Genomic DNA, 19318 nt, shown 5'->3' on the forward strand with positions numbered 1-19318 from the left:
CTTCCAGCTTTTGGACAGCCCTGGGATCTTAACTCCTCCAGGCATCCATCCTAAAAGGCAAAGAGGTAGGAACACAAGAGCTTGATAGCAGGAGTCAAATCTGTCAACAATTTTAAAAAGGCAGTGCTCCAGCTGAAACATTTGCTAGTTTAATAAAAAGGTCAAAATGACATGTCATTGCTGCTGCCACAGGTTTTTTTGGTTAATACAAGTAGTGGATCTTAGCTTTACCTTTTCAGGAGCATTTCAATGTGTGTCATATTACATTGCAAAAGGAATGATGGGCTAAAACAGAAAAATGATATATTATTGGTCATTAAAGGGACAATTCTATAACTGAGCAGCTCCATTAGATAGGAACCTATTCTATAAAGGAACCTAAGCACCTAGCTTCCATTACAGAATACTAGTATAACCTGGTTTCAATGTGCCTAACATTGAGGCATGTGCCAGCCATGGAGCTGGTGTTAAGCGCAAGCTCAGAAATGTGGCAGCTACCTATGTAACTTACAGTATTCTTTAAGTTATGCATGCATGTGGGAGCCCTCCCTATGTCCTGCTCATGCTCCCCCCCCCTGCAAATATGCGCCATGTAAATTCAGCAAATATTTGCAAAACAGTGTTTTGGCAGTATGCTAATATAACCTAACACTGGGGTAACTCCATATCCTGGTTTCAAATGATAAACCTATAACTTATATAGAAACCGTTGAATATTTCTCATGTATCAATTTTTTATTATTTTTACTATGCTGTGATCCGAATATACTGTGCTTAAATATTATACAAGTGCTCAGTGAAGTGCATATTACTCGGGCGAGTCATCTGGAAAGGTAATATGTCTCAATAAACATCATCGCACTTGCCCCCTTCCCTCACCTCCTATATCTTGTATGATAAGTTGTAACACTGTAATGATTTTAAAAGTACTTAGCTGCTGGCAGGAGCAGTGCGATGTAATATAGCCACTTATAGTTCAGCGGAGATGGAACTATAGGTGGCTATAGAGGGATTACATCCACACATATACTAGTATTCTAAACATACACATAATGCACATGTAAATGTTAGCACCTATTTTATAGAACTGCCCCCTACGTTTTTGACTGTTGACAGTAAAAAGAAATCAGCATCCATTTTCATTCTTCTGTAATAAATACAGGAAATGGCACACAAAGATAATAGAACCAGGGTGCGTGCTAGGTGAAGATGTCTTCTTTTCTGGGGCTCACTGTTGCACTACTGTGCAGTATTTTAAGACAATACACCTTTCTCCCCTCATTCTGTAATCTTGGGTAGCCATGTTAGTCCACTTTTAAAGGTAATACATAGAAATAAAACAGAGAAAAAAAATTAAGATGATGTTAGTCTAATAAAAAAGGTATCATCTTATTTTCTTTTCTCTGTTTTATTTTATTTTATTTTTATTATGCTTAGCTTCAAAATTGAGTGCACAGGTTATAGAATACCTACAGATGCGTGTGTAACTTAATTGACAAATTAACTGCTAATTGGGACTTTTCAATATGACGTTCAAATGGCAAAATAAATGTGTAGGAGAATGCTGCAGACCAGGAGGGAGGGGTAGTTTGGGTTTAAGGGACACTCAATTTTGTTTCACTTCATAGGATTATAATGCTGCTACCTACCTAGTATAGTCATTTGTTCACCTAAGGGAAGTGGGGAGGGAGAAGGGAGCTTCTGGTGATCTATATACAGGATGTTTGCAAATAAGTTTTCATATACATTCTGCTTATAATTTGAAAAAGGAAAGCAAAAAATAGTTGTAAAAATGAAACAGGACTTCTTACCTAAAAACATGTGGAAAATAATCCATACCAATGTAATGTACAAAAAGAAGGTATGCTAAACATGCTAGTGAATCTGCACAGTACAGCATATCATCCTGAGAAAGGTCTTCCTTATCTGAAGCCTGAGGTGTGCTTCCATGCTGAAAAAACACTTTTGATAAGGGTTCGCCTAACAGCCACAGAAAATCCTAAAATTAAATAAATAAAAATCAATCAATAAAGCAAGCAAGCCATGTGTGCCTGGGGTCTTTTTACCCGCTGTGGTAAAAAGGGCCTTGGCGCATGGGAAAAACGGCCCCCGCCGCTAGCGCAGGGCCCTTTTTTCCTGCAGCTTGGTAAAAGGACCCCTTTATGAGACCAAACAAATTGCATTTGCTGGAAATCAGAAGGAGAAGATAAATTACTCAAAGGGATAATTTCGGATTTATCCCAATTAACTTTGTAACCTGAAAATTAGGAATAGGTAGAAACTAATTTGATAAATTCTGGCAGAGATTCATGAGGTTTAGTAAGGAAGAGCAATACATCATCAGCATAGGCTGCCAGTTTAATTTGGCGGTTTTTGGTCTTAACTCCTTGAATAACTTGTGATTGATGGATAGCAGATAGAAGCGGTTCTAGAGCCAAATTAAGAAGGAGTGGCGATAATGGGCAACCTTGTCGGGTACCCCGTTTTAAAGGAATATCGTTAGAAAGGTTGCCATTAACAGATGTAAGAAGACCTGCATTAAAAAGGGCCATTCAACATGGTCAAAAGCCTTTTCAGCATCTAAAGCAATTCCAATCAGAGGTTCAGAAATTATTTTGGCCATAAAATTAATATTATGAAAGAATCTCAAATTATCACCAACGTATCTGTTTTTTTATAAATCCAACTTGGTCACTGTGAACTAGATAAGATACGGTTTTCCTGAGACGTTCAGTGAGAATTTTAGCAAGTATTTTGTAATTAATATTTAGCAAGGAAATAGGCCTATAATTTTGGACCTTGTATGGATCTCTGCCAGGTTTTGGAGTATAATTGTTGCTTCTGTAAATCTGCATTAGTGATCAGGATGTTCTCTAATATAATTAAAATAATCTAAGAGCTAAGCTGCTTGCCAGTGAGACACTGAACTCTTTGTAAAATTCAGCTGTAAGACAATCTGGTCCAGGAGCCTTATTCGAGGCAAGAGTTGAGATGGCATCTAATACTTCTTTGATACTAATTGAAGAATCCATAGCTTCCTTGTTAGCTAAGGATAATGAAGGGTGAGAGATGGAAGCTAAGGGGCCCTTTTACTAAGCCGCACAGGTGAGTACGTGTGACCTACACGTTTCAATTTTGAACTACCAGTCCGCTACTGCGTGGCCCGGGCTGTAATTTCATTTTTTACGCGCGTCCACTAAGCGCGCCAGAAATTTTCCAGCTCGCACCACCAACTGGGCAGTAATCAGCATTGTATGCGCATAGACCATTATCACCTGGTTAATGCGCGAGACTTTACTGCTAGATCAATGGGTGGTGGTAAGGTCTCAGACCCAAAATGGACATGCACCAATTTTTATTTTGTCACACGTCCATTTTCCCCCCAAAAAAGGCTTTTTGCAGGTGCGCTGAAAAATGGACCTGCACGCATCCAATACACATGTCTACACCAGCGCAGGCCATTTTTCAGCGCACCTTAGTAAAAGGATTCCTAAGAAATTATCTAAATCCTGAACAGATCTTTTGATTCAGACTTGAAAAGGTTGGAATAGAAATTTTTAAATAACGTAGTTTTGTCCTTAGTATCAGTAAGTATTTGACCATGATCAGTGTGTAAAGATGAAATATATTCTCTGGATTTTTTACCTTTTAAGAATTTAGTAAGAAGAGTTCCAATTTTGTCACCTGAATAATGACCAGATGATTGGATAAATAAATCAGATCTTGCTTTAGCAGACAGAATAGAATTAAGCTCATATTTCACTTAAAGAAGTGCATGGAATGTTTCTGGATCTGACAAAGAAATATAATCAGATTCAAAAGTCTTGTTCTAATTTATTTTCTAATAATGTAGCTTGTTTTCTATGCCATGCCATCGTATTTATAACTTCTCTTCGAAGGGTAGCTTTATAGGCTTCCCATAAAATGGGTGGTGATATTTCAGGAGAAGAGTTTCTGTCAAAACAATCTGAGTGAAATTGAGTTTTTTTTTAAACAAGATCATCAATACATAAAATAGAATTTTTAAATCTCCAGGAACTTTTTGACTTAGCAATCAAGTTCACACTTAAATAGAGAGATACTGCAGCACGATCAGAAAATACAAGATGTATAATAGTCTCTATTAATGAAGATGTTAGTTTATTTGAAATAAGGAAATAATCTAATCAAGTCACTTCACTGGCTTCCGATTAGGTATAGCACACAGTTCAAGCTTCTCCTACTAACCTACAAATGCACTCGATCTGCAGCCCCTCCCTACCTCTCTACCCTCATCTCCCCCTACGTTCCTACCCGTAACCTCCGCTCTCAAGACAAATCCCTCCTTTCAGTACCCTTCTCCACCACTGCCAACTCCAGGCTCCGCCCTTTCTGCCTCGCCTCACCCCATGCTTGGAATAAACTCCCTGAGCCCATTCGCCAGGCCCCCTCCCTGCACATCTTCAAATCATTGCTCAAAGCCCACCTCTTCAGTGTCGCCTTCAGCACCTAACCACCTACCTCTATTCAGGAAATCTAGACTGCCCCAACTTGACATTTCGTCCTTTAGATTGTAAGCTCCTTTGAGCAGGGACTGTCCTTCTTTGCTAAATTGTACAGCGCTGCGTAACCCTAGTAGCGCTCTAGAAATGTTAAGTAGTAGTAGTAGGTGTTATGGAGAGGAGAAAAATGAGTATGCTCATCAGTGAGATGGAGTATTCTCCATGCATCAATTAAATTAGCATAATGGATCATATTTTTCAACTCTGGCAATACTTTAGATTTAGCAGGTCTGCTTGTTGAAGTACTATCTAAACAGTAATCTAAAGGTTGATTAAAGTCTCCAGCAATTATTAAAGAACTTAATTGGTGTTGAAACAAAGTTAAATAAAGGCATCTTATAAAATCAGGAGAATCAGCCACAGGTGCATAAATATTCAAAAAAGTATAAGTTTGTGAGTTAATGTTAGCACATACCATGTACCATCTACCCTCTGCATCAGATAAACTTAATATTGAGATTATACATTCTTTATGATGAAATAAAGTTGTTACACCACCTTTTTTATGCAAAGCAGGAGAGTGAAAAACATGAGTAAAACCTGGGAGAGAAAACCTATTACATTCAGAAGTATTTAAATGAGTCTCTTGAAGAAAAACCACATCAGGATGTAATGTCTTAAGATAATTTGAAAATTTCTTCCTTTTAACTGGGTGATTTAATCCATTTACATTGTAGGTGATAATGTTTAAATTAGCCATCACACATTAAAAATTCTGAAAACAAAACTAAGCCCCATGACCAATGTCGAAATAGTAGCAGACATCTAGAAGAAAAAAGGTTACTAAACCAGAAATAGACTATATAACTATGACCATTTTGAATCTGAACAGTAACAAGAGGAGTGGAGGAGTGGCCTAGTGGTTAGCATGGTGGACTTTGGTCCCGGGAACTGGGTTCCATTCCCACTGCAGGCACGGGCAGCTCCTTGTGACTCTGGGCAAGTCACTTAACCCTCCATTGCCCCAGGTACAAATAAGTACCTAAGCCGCATTGAGCCTGCCATGAGTGGGAAAGCGCGGGCTACAAAAAAAACAAAACAAAACACTGCCTATTAAGGGAAGTGGGGTCGATATACAAGTTATATTTCTCCCAATAAGAGGAGCACTCATTTCATGCGTTTACTCGGGACTCTTGCCAAGCTCTGTCCCTCGCAGTTTAATGCTTAATGACCTCCAATTGTGATATTGTTGGGTATACTGGCACTCCAGTTTTGCTCTACTTTTTAAGGTGAGATGAGGGGGGGGATTAGGGTTTAGGTTTGGTTAGCTGGGATGGATTGGGAATATTCTTGTAACTTACTCAGGGAGGGGAGAGTCATAAAGGCTGGACCTTTCCTTCTTTATATGTTATGGTTTATAGTGTTGAATGTTCTCTGGGGCGGTGTGGGTTGAGGGGGGGTGTCAGGATTAGGAGCCACAACAAAAAAAATTTTGGGGTGGCAATTATATTTCTGGTTATTCTCTACATGCTCAGCTCTGAGTTTTCATATTGCTCTTTTTTTTGTCATCAATAAAAAATATTTGAATAAAATAATGTTATTCAAATGTTGCAGATCTGCTTTGTCTGTACTACTTTGAAAAGCCAAAACACAGTAACTGTTGAGAATCTAAATATGAGAAAAGTTAAAAAAAAAAACTATTTCTTTTAACAAATCCCCATGATGTAATTCTTACTGCGTTTTGGACTTTTGCTACAGGCTTGAAAATGCATCCAAATGTTAAATGGCTTCCATATTGGGAAATACACAGTAACTACAGGACATCTGGCGAGTTACCTTAGGGGTCCTTTTATTAAGGTACGCTGAAAAATGGCCTGTGGTAGTGTAGGCGTGGGTTTTGGGCATGCACAGAATCAGGCCTTTTTAAAATTTTTGCCGAAATGGGCGTGCAGCAAAATCAAAATTGCCACGCTCTCATTTTGGGTACGAGACCTTACTGCCAGCCATTGACCTAGCAGTAAAGTCTCACACGGTAACCATATCGGACACACGACAAAAATGAAAGTCCCGCAAGTGCCAGGCGGTAACTCCATTTTGGTGTGCGTTGGGCATGTGTAGATGCTTACGCGGCTTAGTAAAAGGGCCCCTTAGGTTTTTTTTCCAAACTTTATTTAAATAACATTTTCAAACATACTATAACAATGGCCAGACAACTTTCCTTAAACAATAAGGCTCGACAAGAGAATGTCTAAGAGGACATAATCCTCTGCCCAGGTCCCAAACCCACCTACCCACTCCCCATCCTTCATTGCTCAAGGTAAGAAAATCTTTGCCTATGGGTACATGGTTCCAAAAAAAAAAAAAAAAAAAGGGAAATTAATGTAAAGCTACATAACAGTAAATAAGAAAATAACAGGGGTTAATAGTAGCAGATTGAACCACCTTGGCTTCCAGTAGGAGTACTTCCATAAATAGGGAACCGAGACTGTAGCTATCAATTTTCAATTTTGGGGGTGCAGTAATCTAGAATTTCAGTCATATCAAGTTACTTGACCCACATTTTCCCACCCATTCCCAGGTTCAATGTGGCTTACATAATACCTTAAAGGCGATCGCCAAGTCTGGTAGATGTTAAACAAATACAATTTAAAATAAGGGTTAGGTAAAGTTAGAGTAAACAGGTACAAAAAGGGGCAAGGAAATAAAGGAATATATAATGTCAAATGCAATGTAAGGTATTGATGCATTGCAGAGTTGAGGCATTTAAGTAGGGCCAGTAGGGTAGGCCTTGCAAAACAGATAGGTCTTTAATGATTGCCTGAAGTTTTGATGGTCATGAATTTCTTTCACACTCTTTGGTAGTGCATTCCACATTTGTGTACTTAAGTAAGAAAATTTGACTTTTCCACTCACTTGCATGAGCAGATTCTTAAAAAAAAAAAAAAAAAGACATTTCTACATTCAATTCAAAACTAGAGGTAAGCTGTCATTGTCTAGATTTTGCATTTCTAAACGTCCTATTTAAAAAGAAAATCTATTGCACTTACCAAGATCTCAGTAGCAAAGAACCGTAAGGGATGTTCTTCAGTGTCGTCGGGTATCTGATCGAGCTGCGCTCTCAGCAAATATTTCAGGCAGCTGAAACAACTTAAGAGTGGAGTTAGATGTTATCCTATATTCCTAAATAGTCAACATGGTGTGAAAACTGTAATGTGAATGTTAGAAAGTGTACACACTGTACACAACATGCAGAATTTCAAAATGAAAAGTATCTTGTGTACTTCACCCAACTCTCGTTCCCTGCAGTGGGGGGTGGGCAATTTTTAAAGAGGATTTTTGGAGGTAAATGGAAGTTTACATGCATTAAAAAAAAGATCAACACTTGCTTCCACAGAGGACAATTATAAAGGCTATTGTCATGGGCCAAACAGCAATTAACCTGCAGAAACAGGCTTTTACAAAACTGTTTGACCTACAAGTTGGTAGCATTGTGTACACAGTGCCATTTTACCCATTGTCAGGGAAGAAATTCCTGGTAGCATGGTGGACAGATTTGGAACTACATACATACTTTTGCATTTTCACAATTACCTCAGGAAAACTACAAGCACAATTTAGTAGGTATAAATGTGTGCAAGTAAATTTCCTGAGACAATTTTTGGCAAAGTCTGCCGAGTGAAGTGTGAAATTACAACAATTATAAGCTATTTTTAGCATGTACAACTACATTTTATGCACACAATAAATGCTTATAATACTGCCAAGAGTATACATATATAAAAGGTACATGCTGCTGACACATAGCATTTATTTTTATATGGTATGGGCCCAATTTTACAACAGCCCAGCAGTAAGAGAAAGCAATCCAAAAAGAGTCCAATAAGGTCTGTTTTAACCTCTTCTGTGTTGTTGCTACATCAACAAAATAATTTTTACTCTACACCTTTTCCTGTTTTTCTCTAAAGCATGCTTTAGAGAAAAAAAAAAAAGACAAAATGACTTAGGAAAATAAAGTCACTAGGTAGGGCATGGAGGTTTTTGACCAATGATTATTTTAGTCTATTGAGACCACAATTTCTCATAATAGATAACAGTCTGCAGACAGTCTCTGAGGTCTTTTCCTCCATTTTAGAAATTTAAATGCATGGTTTTGTTGAGCACTTTTTTCATTCAATAATGTTTCTTAATATGAAGCCATTTAACATTTGGATGCATTTTCAAGCCTGTAACAAAAGTTCAAAAGACAGTATCTCTTGATAAATGGGAAATATGTTAAACCAGAACCCAGTACTCTATTAGTTTTGGTCAAGAATTACATCATGGGGATTTATTCAAAGAAATCATTTTTTTGGACTTTTCTCATGTTTACATTTTCAACAGTTACTTGTTTTGGCTTTTCAGGGAACTACAGCTCAATCTATACCCCAGAACACTTACATGTGTCACACATGAAAGTATGTGCCATCTTGTCAGCATACAACTTATATACATATACACCATCGCATTATTTTATAAAAGGCCTTTCTGCATGTAAAAAGCAGGCTCCATATGTGGAAAAACCTTTAAAAAATTACCCCTCACATGCATGGACAGAGCTGGAGTGCAGGTGTGAAATGCGCACGTTATAAAATATGTGAATATGCATGCTAATTTAGAAGAGCCTCAGAGCAGGTATATGTGCCTGTTTTCTTTCTGGTGGGGTCATTTTATAAAGGCACACTACTACTACTACTTGACATTTCTAAAGCGCTACTAGGGTTACGCAGCGCTGTACAGTTTAACATAGAAGGACAGTCCGTGCTCAAAGGAGCTTACAATCTAAAGGACAAATGTACAGTCAGTCAAATAGGGGCAGTCTAGATTTCCTGAAAGGTATAAAGGTTAGGTGCCGAAAGCAACATTGAAGAGGTGGGCTTTGAGCAAAGATGTCCAACATTTCTGCCTCTCCCCCTCCCTTGTGCCCCATCCAACATCTCTTGCTTCCCCCTACATCTTTTCCTGCCCTCCACCATCATGTCCAATTTTTCACCATTTATCTTCTCCTCCTCACCACCCCCTGTCCAACATTTACCATCTCTCCCTTCCCACTACCCCCCTATGACCAACATTTTTCCCTCTCTTGTCCGTCTCCCCTCCCCATGCAAGATTTTTTCCTTTCTTACCCCTCTCTACCCTATGTCCAACAATTCTCTCTCTCTTGCCCCTCTCCACCTCATGCCCCCCCCCCCCCATGCAGCATCTATCTTAAGGAGACCTCCCCCCAACTCTCCTCTCTTCAATGGGGCACCACCCTTAGCAGGCTGAGCTCCAATCCCGCATCCGCCTCCCTCTCCCCCAAGGCAGTGCCTCCCAGACGCCGCCCACCCACCACCACCACGATCCCGCATCCACCCCCCGCCTCAGCAGCAGTGGACCAGCGTCAGCGATCCACGCTGCCTCCCGCTTCGCTCCAACCCAGAAGCATCTCCCCCGCTCTACCACAGGATGTATGTGCCTTCACAACCTAGATGCCTTGTTATTAAAGTTATCCTCTAAAAGGGGAATCTCATAACAAAGGAACTATAAAATTTCTGTGTAGGATATAGAGTGTAGGGGGACAAGAGAGCAACAGCAAATAAAGCAACATCAGGTAAAGCCAACAGATCACAGCAGCTGCACCTGTTTCCCTGCTGAGAAATGCACAGAGCTCGTTTTGGCAGAAGCAGAATTCAGTGAATTCTCATTTACACCAGCTGTGAGTCAGAGGCAATGTTCATATTGGGCCCCTACAGTTCAGGTTAAAATAATACACTTTTGGTTTATTTACTGCTCAGATCTTTACATACTTCCACTCAGTCACTAGCCCTGAATTTATTTTGGGTTACTTGTCTTCATGTAGTTAATTTGTTTTGTTTCGATAAAGGCAACTTTTTGCCTCCCTGCATTTTTTCAAACACTCTTTGCTTGTGATCTGAGCTGGATCTACAACAAAAAAAGCCTCCAGTGATCTGCATCAATTGGATCATCAAAGGACATCAGGATCAGAAACTGCACAATCTGTGAGTTGAATTCATATCTAACTTATTATACCTCTAAATTTCTGATATCCTGCTGAATCTCTCTCTGCATTAAAATTCACATAGAAGTGAAATACAGTTATTTAATTTATGTCTCTAGTGAACAGAAGTGCTTGTTAGATATTAGAAACTGGATTTTTAAAAACTATTTTACCTTGTTTCAAGATTTAAAAGCACAAAATATAGATAGAATAAGCAGTTCTACTTTTAACAAGAATATGCTTTGGCCTAGCAAACCAAAGATATTCATACATCCCAGTAATCTGGGGAAGAAGAAACAATATACTCCTCCACCTGCCTTCAGGTCACAAACTCAAGAGACAAAACAGCTAACTATATCCACATAATTCCCGCCTACCATCATCAAGTAACCCCTACAACAGACCCACTGCTTGGAAACTTGGGCCTAAGAAATGCCAGATCAGCCAATACAAAATTTCCTATGATCCAGAGGATAGTGACATCACCACCCAAGATGGCTGCTTAAGCCTGGAGCTCTCCACTCCCCGGTCCTAATCCACTTTCTAAACTGATCATTCAGCGGTTACGTGACTCACTACCCCACAATGGGCTTTTAATAGACTGTGCTCCACAATCTCCTTTGAGTCTGCGCTCAAAGGGACCTGATCTAACTCAATACTCCTACTCGGCGGCCTTGCAGTCCCAGTGCATGGAAGCAGACAAGATGGCAGAGGAGCCTGCCAAGGAGTCGGCTGCCACAAGTGAAGCAGTTTAAGCTCCTGTTTGGGATCCAGTGGAGAGTTCTGCCTTTGGCTGCAAGAAATAAAATCAGACCTTAAACGGTGCGGTCCGACTTAGAAGCATTGGGGTCTGACTTGCGGCAGGATACTGCAGACTTCAACTGGCTCATGAAGGCAAGTTAGTTTTACCAGTCTGAATGGCGCTCCAGTTCTCAACCAGGTGAAACTGCAAAGTTCTTGAAGTTTGTCCAGCATAGATTTTCTTGTAGGGACATTGTGCAAGTGTGTATCTGGGTTTTGCACGTACAACGATTTTTTGTTGGATATTAGGGAAGGTTTTTTCAGCCAATGATCAGGAAGAGATCATGTTGATCGCTTTTAGCTCTATAGACCGGCTAGTCTGGAGCTATTTGAGACTTTTTCCTTCCCTTTAACATAACGTGCTTTACCTTCACATATTTTATTTGATATTTTAGTAGGTCACATTTGGTTATTTGTATTCAACATTTTTGATTTGATTGACTCCACATCCACCTGAGTTGTTCAAAAGATAAAACTTGAATTCTCTACCTCGCCACCTCTCCCTCCACTAGTCCGTTCCCCTCTCCTTCCCTTCATTCCTTTTCCTCCTTTCCTGAAGTTACTATAGAGGAAACTACACTTCTCCTTTCTTCCTCAAAATGTACCACCTGTTCCTCTGATCCCATTCCCACCCACCTTCTTAATGCCATCTCACCTGCTCTTATTCCTTTTATCTGTCACATTCTCAACCTCTCACTTTCCACTGCAACTGTCCCTACTGCCTTTAAACATGCTGTGGTCACACCTCTCCTTAAGAAGCCTTCACTCGACCCTACTTGTCCCTCTAATTACAGACCCATCTCCCTCCTCCCTTTTCTCTCCAAATTACTTGAGCGTGCTGTTCATCACCGCTGCCTTGATTTTCTCTCCTCACATGCTATTCTTGACCCACTACAATCTGGTTTTCGCCCTCTCCACTCAACTGAAACTGCGCTTACTGAAGTCTCCAATGACTTATTACTGGCTAAATCCAGAGGTTCTGTTCTTGGTCCCCTCCTCTTTTCTATCTACACTTCTTCCCTTGGTTCATTAATCTCATCCCATGGCTTCTCCTACCATCTCTATGCCGATGACTCCCAAATCTACCTTTCTACCCCTGATATCTCACCTTGCATCCAAACCAAAGTTTCAGCGTGCTTGTCTGACATTGCTGTCTGGATGTCTCAACGCCACCTGAAATTAAACATGACCAAAACCGAGCTTCTCATTTTTCCCCCCAAACCCACCTCCCCACTCCCCCCATTTTCTATTTCTGTTGATGGCTCTCTCATTCACCCTGTCTCCTCAGCTCGAAACCTTGGGGTCATCTTTGACTCTTCTCTCTCCTTCTCTGCTCATATCCAGCAGATCGCCAAGACCTGTCGTTTCTTTCTTTACAACATACGTAAAATCCACCCCTTTCTTTCCGAGCACTCTACCAAAACCCTCATCCACACCCTTGTCACCTCTCGTTTAGACTACTGCAATCTGCTTCTTGCTGGCCTCTCACTTAGTCACCTCTCCCCTCTCCAGTCGGTTCAAAACTCTGCTGCCCGTCTCGTCTTCTGCCAGGGTCGCTTTACTCATACTACACCTCTCCTCAAGTCGCTTCACTGGCTCCCTATCCGTTTTCGCATCCTGTTCAAACTTCTTCTACTAACCTATAAATGTACTCACTCTGCTGCTCCCCAGTATCTCTCCACACTTGTCCTTCCCTACACCTCTTCCCGTGCACTCCGCTCCATGGATAAATCCTTCTTATCTGTTCCCTTCTCCACTACTGCCAACTCCAGACTTTGCGCCTTCTGTCTCGCTGCACCCTACGCCTGGAATAGTCTTCCTGAGCCCCTACGTCTTGCCCCGTCCTTGGCCACCTTTAAATCTAGACTGAAAGCCCACCTCTTTAACATTGCTTTTGACTCGTAACCATTTGTAACCACTCGCCTCCACCTACCCTCCTCTCCTCCTTCCTGTACACATTAATTGATTTGATTACTTTATTTTTTGTCTATTAGATTGTAAGTTCTTTGAGCAGGGACTGTCTTTCTTCTATGTTTGTGCAGCACTGCATACGCCTTGTAGCGCTATAGAAATGCTAAATAGTAGTAGTAGTAGTAGTGTAGTGGATTCTAATCAAGTGAAATCCTTACAGGCTGCCCTTCCTTTTAGTTGGGCCAAGGGCCATCTGCTCTCTCTCGAGGTAAATATTTGCCCGGTCTATGCTGATTTATATAGACTCAGTTGTAAGAAGGTGATCCAGGATCTCTTGGAGGCTTTGGATAGGTGGCATAGTCTAACTCACACATGGCTGGGGAGGGTGGCGGTGTGTAAAATTATGCTATTGCCTTGGCTCTTCTATTTATGCCAGACCCTCCCAGTACCTATGCCTAAGAAGATTTTACTCCATTTGCAGTGTAAACTGTTTCAATATATCTGGCACTGGAGGCCCCCTAAGGTCTCTAGAGGAGTGCTCTATCGGAAGAGACGAGGGTGGATTGGGTGATTTGCAGCAGTATTAATGGGTGGCCCAGCTGCGCTCCCTTCTAGCATGGTGGGGAGGATCCCCTATGCCATGGGTGCGTATTGAGAGGGCTATGCTCCCGAGGACTACTTATACCCAGATGTCCTGGATCTCCCCCCCCCCCCCCCTTTGATGTTCAGGGTAAGACGCATATCCAAAATCGAGTAGTGAAATTTTCTTTAGTGTTGTGGACTCGCTGATTTAGGGCATTGCTGGGAGGCTTTTTAGGTGCGCACCCCTAGCTGCCGTGGTTTCTCTGGTCCAGGGTTGGCTTCATCAGATTTTTCGGGCTTAGAAGTGGTGGGGGAAGGGGGCCTTATACACTTGGACCAATTTTATGAGGGGGCTGTGTTTCCATCATTTGCTGAGTTGCAGGCCCGGTTTCCTATTGCCAGCTTGGATTTTTTTTCTGCACCTACATCTTAGACATTTGACTCATAGTGACCCGTATGGGAGGGGTATTTCTGCACCTGTCCTTTCCCCTTTGGAAGGCTTTCTCATAACCTCCGACCAGTGGGTTCTCCAAATAGTCCGGCTGGGATACTCCCTCAATTTGATTTCAAAACCCCCAAATTGTCCGCCGGGAGCTCAGTCCTTCAGCTTCCGCCACAAGCAGGTACTTGCAGAGGAACTCTCCGCCCTTCTCAGTGCCAATGCGGTCGAGCCCGTGCCACCGGGGCAGGAAGGGCTGGGATTCTATTCCAGGTACTTCCTTGTGCAAAATAAAACAGGGGGGATGCGTCCCATCCTAGACCTAAGGGACCTGAACAATTATCTGGTTCGAGAAAAATTCAGGATGGTTTCCCTGGGCACCCTTCTTCCCAAGATTCAGGAGAACGATTGGCTATGCTCTCTGAACTTAAAGGATGCTTATACACACATCTCAATACTCCCAGCTCACAGGAAGTATCTTCGATTTCTGCTGGGAACTGAGCACTTTCAGTACTGTGTACTGCCCTTTGGTCTGGCGTCTGCGCCCAGAGTGTTCACACCAGAGTGCCTGGTGGTAGTCGCAGCATCGCTACGCAGACTGGGAGTGCATGTGTTCCCTTATCTCGATGATTGGCTGGTGAAGAGCACCTCGGAGGCAGGAGCTCTATAGTCCATGCAAATAACTATTCAGGTGCTAGAACTACTGGGGTTCGTGATCAATTATTCCAAGTCCCATCTCAAACCAGTTCAAAAATTGGAATTCATTGGAGCACTGTTGAACATAATGACAGCTCGAGCTTATCTCCCTGAGGTGAGGGCAGACAACCTCCTGTCCCTAGTGCAGATGTTAAGACTTCTGGAGCACATGGCCTCCACAGTTCATGTGATTCCCATGGCACGCCTACACATGAGATCAGCTCAATGGACCCTAGCTTTCCAGTGATATCAAGCTGCAGGAAGTCTAGAGGATGTGATCCAATTGTCCACCGACTTTCAGAAATCCTTTTGGTGGTGGACAATTCGGCCCAATTTGACCTTGGGACATCCATTCCAAATTCCTCAGCCACAAAAAGTGCTGACGACGGATGCATCCCTCCTGGGGTGGGGAGCTCATGTAGATGGACTTCACACTCAAGGAGCTTGGTCCTTTCAGGAGAAAGGTCTTCAGATCAATCTCCTGGAATTGCGAGCGATCTGGAATGCTCTAAAGGCTTTCAGAGACCAGCTGTCCAACCAAGTCATATTGATTCAGACAATCAGGTTGCCATGTATTATACCAACAAGCAGGGGGCACCGGATCGCGCCTCTGTGTCAGGAAGCCGTCCAGATGTGGCTTTGGGCATGCCATCACGGCATGTTTCTCCAAGCCACTGATCTGGCAGGCATAAACAACAGTCTGGCTGACAGACTGAGCAGGGTATTGCAACCTCACGAGTGGTCATTGAACATGGACGTTGTCCGCAAGATCTTCCGAGCGTGGATCTTTTTCCACTCAGATCAATCACAAGGTCCCTCATTTCTGTTCCAGACTTCAGGCTCACGACAGACTAGCGTCGGATGCCTTTCTCCTGCATTGGGGATCAGGCCTTCTGTATGCGTATCCTCCAGTACCGCTAATAGGGAAGACTCTGCTGAAACTCAAACAAGACTGCGGAACCATGACTCTGATAGCTCCTTTCTGGCCGTGTCAGATTTGGTTCCCTCCTCTTCTAGAGTTGTCCTCCGAGGAACTGTGGAGATTGGAATGTTTTCCAACCCTCATCACTCAGAACGAGGGGTCACTTCTACATCCCAACCTCCAGTGCCTGGCTCTCACGGCCTGGATGTTGAGAGCTTAGAATTCGCCTCCTTGGGTCTTTCAGAGGGTGTCTCTCGAGTCTTGCTTGCTTCCAGGAAAGATTCCACCAAGAGGTGTTACTCTTTCAAATGGAGGAGGTTTGCCGTCTGGTGTGACAGCAAGGCCCTAGATCCTCTTTCTTGTCCTACACAGAACCTGCTTGAATACCTTCTACACTTGTCAGAGTCTGGTCTCAAGACCAACTCTGTAAGAGTTAACCTTAGTGCAATTAGTGCTTATCATCGCCGTGTAGAGGGTAAGCCTATCTCTGGACAGCCTTTAGTTGTTCGCTTCATGAGAGGTTTGCTTTTGTCAAAGCCCCCTGTCAAACCTCCACCAGTGTCATGGGATCTCAACGTCGTTCTTACCCGGTTGATAAAAGCTCCTTTTGAGCCACTGAATTACTACCATCTGAAGTATTTGACCTGGAAGGTCATTTTCTTGGTGGCTGTTACTTCAGCTTATAGAGTCAGTGAGCTTCAGGCCTTGGTAGTGCATGCACCTTATATCAAGTTTCATCACAACAGATTAGTCCTCCACACGCACCCTAAGTTCCTGCCAAAGGTGGTGTCGGAGTTCCATCTGAACCAGTCAATTGTTTTGCCAACATTTTTTCCCCATCCTCATACCCGCCCTGGCGAAAGCAGTTTACATACCTTGGACTGCAAGAGAGCATTGGCCTTTTATGTGGAGCGAACAAAGCCCTTCAGACAGTCTGCCCAGTTGTTTGTTTCTTTTGACCCCAACAGGAGGGGAGTCGCCATTGGAAAACGCACAATTTCAAATTGGCTAGTGGATTGCATTTCCTTCACTTATGCCCAAGTTGGGCTGACTCTATAGGGTCATGTCACGGCTCATAATGTTAGAGCCATGGCTGTGTCAGTGGTCCACTTAAAGTCGGCCTCCATTGAAGAGATTTGCAAGGCTGCAACGTGGTCATCAGTCCACACATTCACATTTCACTACTGCCTTCAGCAAGATACCCGACGCGACAGTCAGTTTGGGCAGGCGGTGCTGCAGAATCTGTTCGAGGTTTAGAATCCAACTCCACCCCCCTAGACCCATTTTGATTCTGTTCCTGGCTGCATTCTCAGTTAGTTGATTTTGGTTTCAGGTCAATCTATATTATGTCCTCGCCGTTGCTAGGCCCAATTGACCAATGTTCATTGTTTTGAGTGAGCCTGGTTGCTAGGGATACCCCACATGTGAGAACAAGCAGCCTGCTTGTCCTCAGAGAAAGCGAAGATATTTACCTGTAGCAGGTATTCTCTGAGGACAGCAGGCTGATCTCACAAACCCGCCCTCCTCCCCTTTGGAGTTGTTGTTCTTGTTTTTATGCTTTTTGATTAAACTAAAGAGGCACGTTCGCGCAGTGGGTGAGAAGTCGTTCGTGCAAGCACGGTTCACGTTGCTCGTGCCACAGAACTCTCTGGAAAGACTTTATTATTTTGCTTGAAAAATTTTTCCCGATTCCTGGGCCGCCGCAGACGTCGACCCACATGTGAGAACAATCAGCCTGCTGTCCTCGGAGAATACAGGCTACAGATAATTATCTTTGCTATATTAAGCAGTGGGAGGCGGATATTGGAGGCTCCCTGTTGGAGAGGGAATGGGAGTTAGCCTTTCTGAATACTTTTCGTATTTCCATATCAGCTAACAGTGAAAAACAGGGTGAAGTCCCTATATCATTAGTATGCGTCACCCACTTGTCTTGTCCATTATGTTCCTGGGGTAGGGAGGGGGTGCTGGAAGGAGTGTGAGGGTAAGGGTACCTACTTTCATATCTGATGGGACTGTACCCATATTAGCCTTTTTTGGAAAGCTTGGGTGGGCATCTTCTCTCAGATGTTTGAACTGGCAATTCCCCTGGTTCCTGCCTTTTTCCTGCTCCATGTGTTTTCTGCCTCTGTCCCCCCAGATGTGCTACAGGTGTTCCTATCCTTTATTGTCGTTCCTTGGCGTGCGGTAGCTAAATGCTGGAAGACTATGGATTTACCTCCAATGCCCCGACTATGGGCTGCTTTATGGGATGCCTATTACCTGAGCAAACTAACAGTTCAGTTCAGTTCAATGCCCCTTTCATTACCTGGTATCAGAGTGTGGTGTTGAGTGTACTGGCTGAAGGGTCCTCGTGCAACTATAGCTTATTTGTGGCAGCCTTGGTCCAGGCAGGTATATTTGTTTCTGTTTTGTCTTTCCTCCTCCAGAGTTGGGCTATGATTTTTCTTCCTCTTTTCCTTTATTTCCATGACTTTGGGATCTGGATAGGTTCTTTTCTGTTTTGTAGCTGGGTATGAAATTTGTTGGGTGGGCAGGGAAGGTTTGGCATTGGAAAAAAAGGTCCCTCTAAAAAGGTCCTATGTTCTAAGCACAAACCTTCCCCATGGTTCTCCCCAGATCTACGGGTCCTTAAGTGTCAAGGAAGCCAACTTGAAAGAAAATGGCGCAAATATCACCTAGATGAAGATAGACTCAACTGTATCAAACACATGGCAATGTACTGCCAGGCCTCAACAACAGCCAAAAAACAATATTTCTCTCAACACATTGAACAAGCTGCAAATTCAACCAAGCAACTATTTAAACAGCCTACTGCAAACTCTATAACAGAACTAGCCCTCCCAGTCACAGCTAACCAGCAATGATTTTGCAACATTGCTAACAAAATTAAAACTCTCTATCAGGACCTACAGACAGTCCCATCAAAACTCTCACCAGCTAACTACTACTACTACTACTTAGCATTTTTATAGCTCTACAAGGCATACGCAGCGCTGCACAAACATAGAAGAAAGACAGTCCCTGCTCAAAGAGCTTACAATCTAATAACAAGGGAGAACACTCCCTCTCCCCTACCATGCACAACCATCTGGGACTCATTCAACCAGGTCACAAGGAAGCTCTTGAAAAAATCCTGAAAGGTCTACAGCTGACAACCTGCCCTATACTACAGCTATTACTAAAAAAAAAATTGTTAAATATATACCATGCACTCTATCCACTTAAGGTTCCTGAGAACTTAAAATTTTAACTAATTGAAACCGCTTCCTGTTGAACTGGGCGGGTAACTCTTTTTGTTATCTTGGGGTGTTGCTGTCCATGGAGATATCGGGTATACATTGTATGAATGTAGACTGGTTGTCCACAGAGAACACCCATTAACAGGTAAAAAGCCATGTTGTCTGACAGTATATGATTCTTTGCCTCTGTCCTCATGCCTCACAATACAG

At 42.5% G+C, this 19318-nt stretch overlaps 1 protein-coding gene across 5 annotated transcripts in view; it reads right to left on the minus strand.

The window, feature by feature from the left end:
* GLMN (glomulin, FKBP associated protein) overlaps positions 1-19318 on the minus strand; it is a 73724-nt gene that overhangs the window by 27405 nt on the left and 27001 nt on the right. For all 5 annotated transcript variants that reach the window (XM_030205376.1, XM_030205372.1, XM_030205377.1 and 2 more), the window contains 3 exons: positions 7529-7628; positions 1812-1999; positions 232-285 (listed from right to left, as the gene is read on the minus strand). In XM_030205376.1, the coding sequence (XP_030061236.1) occupies positions 232-285; positions 1812-1999; positions 7529-7628 (342 nt within the window). The remainder of the gene's footprint in view (positions 1-231; positions 286-1811; positions 2000-7528; positions 7629-19318) is intronic.

This window comes from Microcaecilia unicolor, chromosome 6 (assembly GCF_901765095.1).
Source record: "Microcaecilia unicolor chromosome 6, aMicUni1.1, whole genome shotgun sequence".
Lineage (NCBI taxonomy): Eukaryota > Metazoa > Chordata > Amphibia > Gymnophiona > Siphonopidae > Microcaecilia > Microcaecilia unicolor.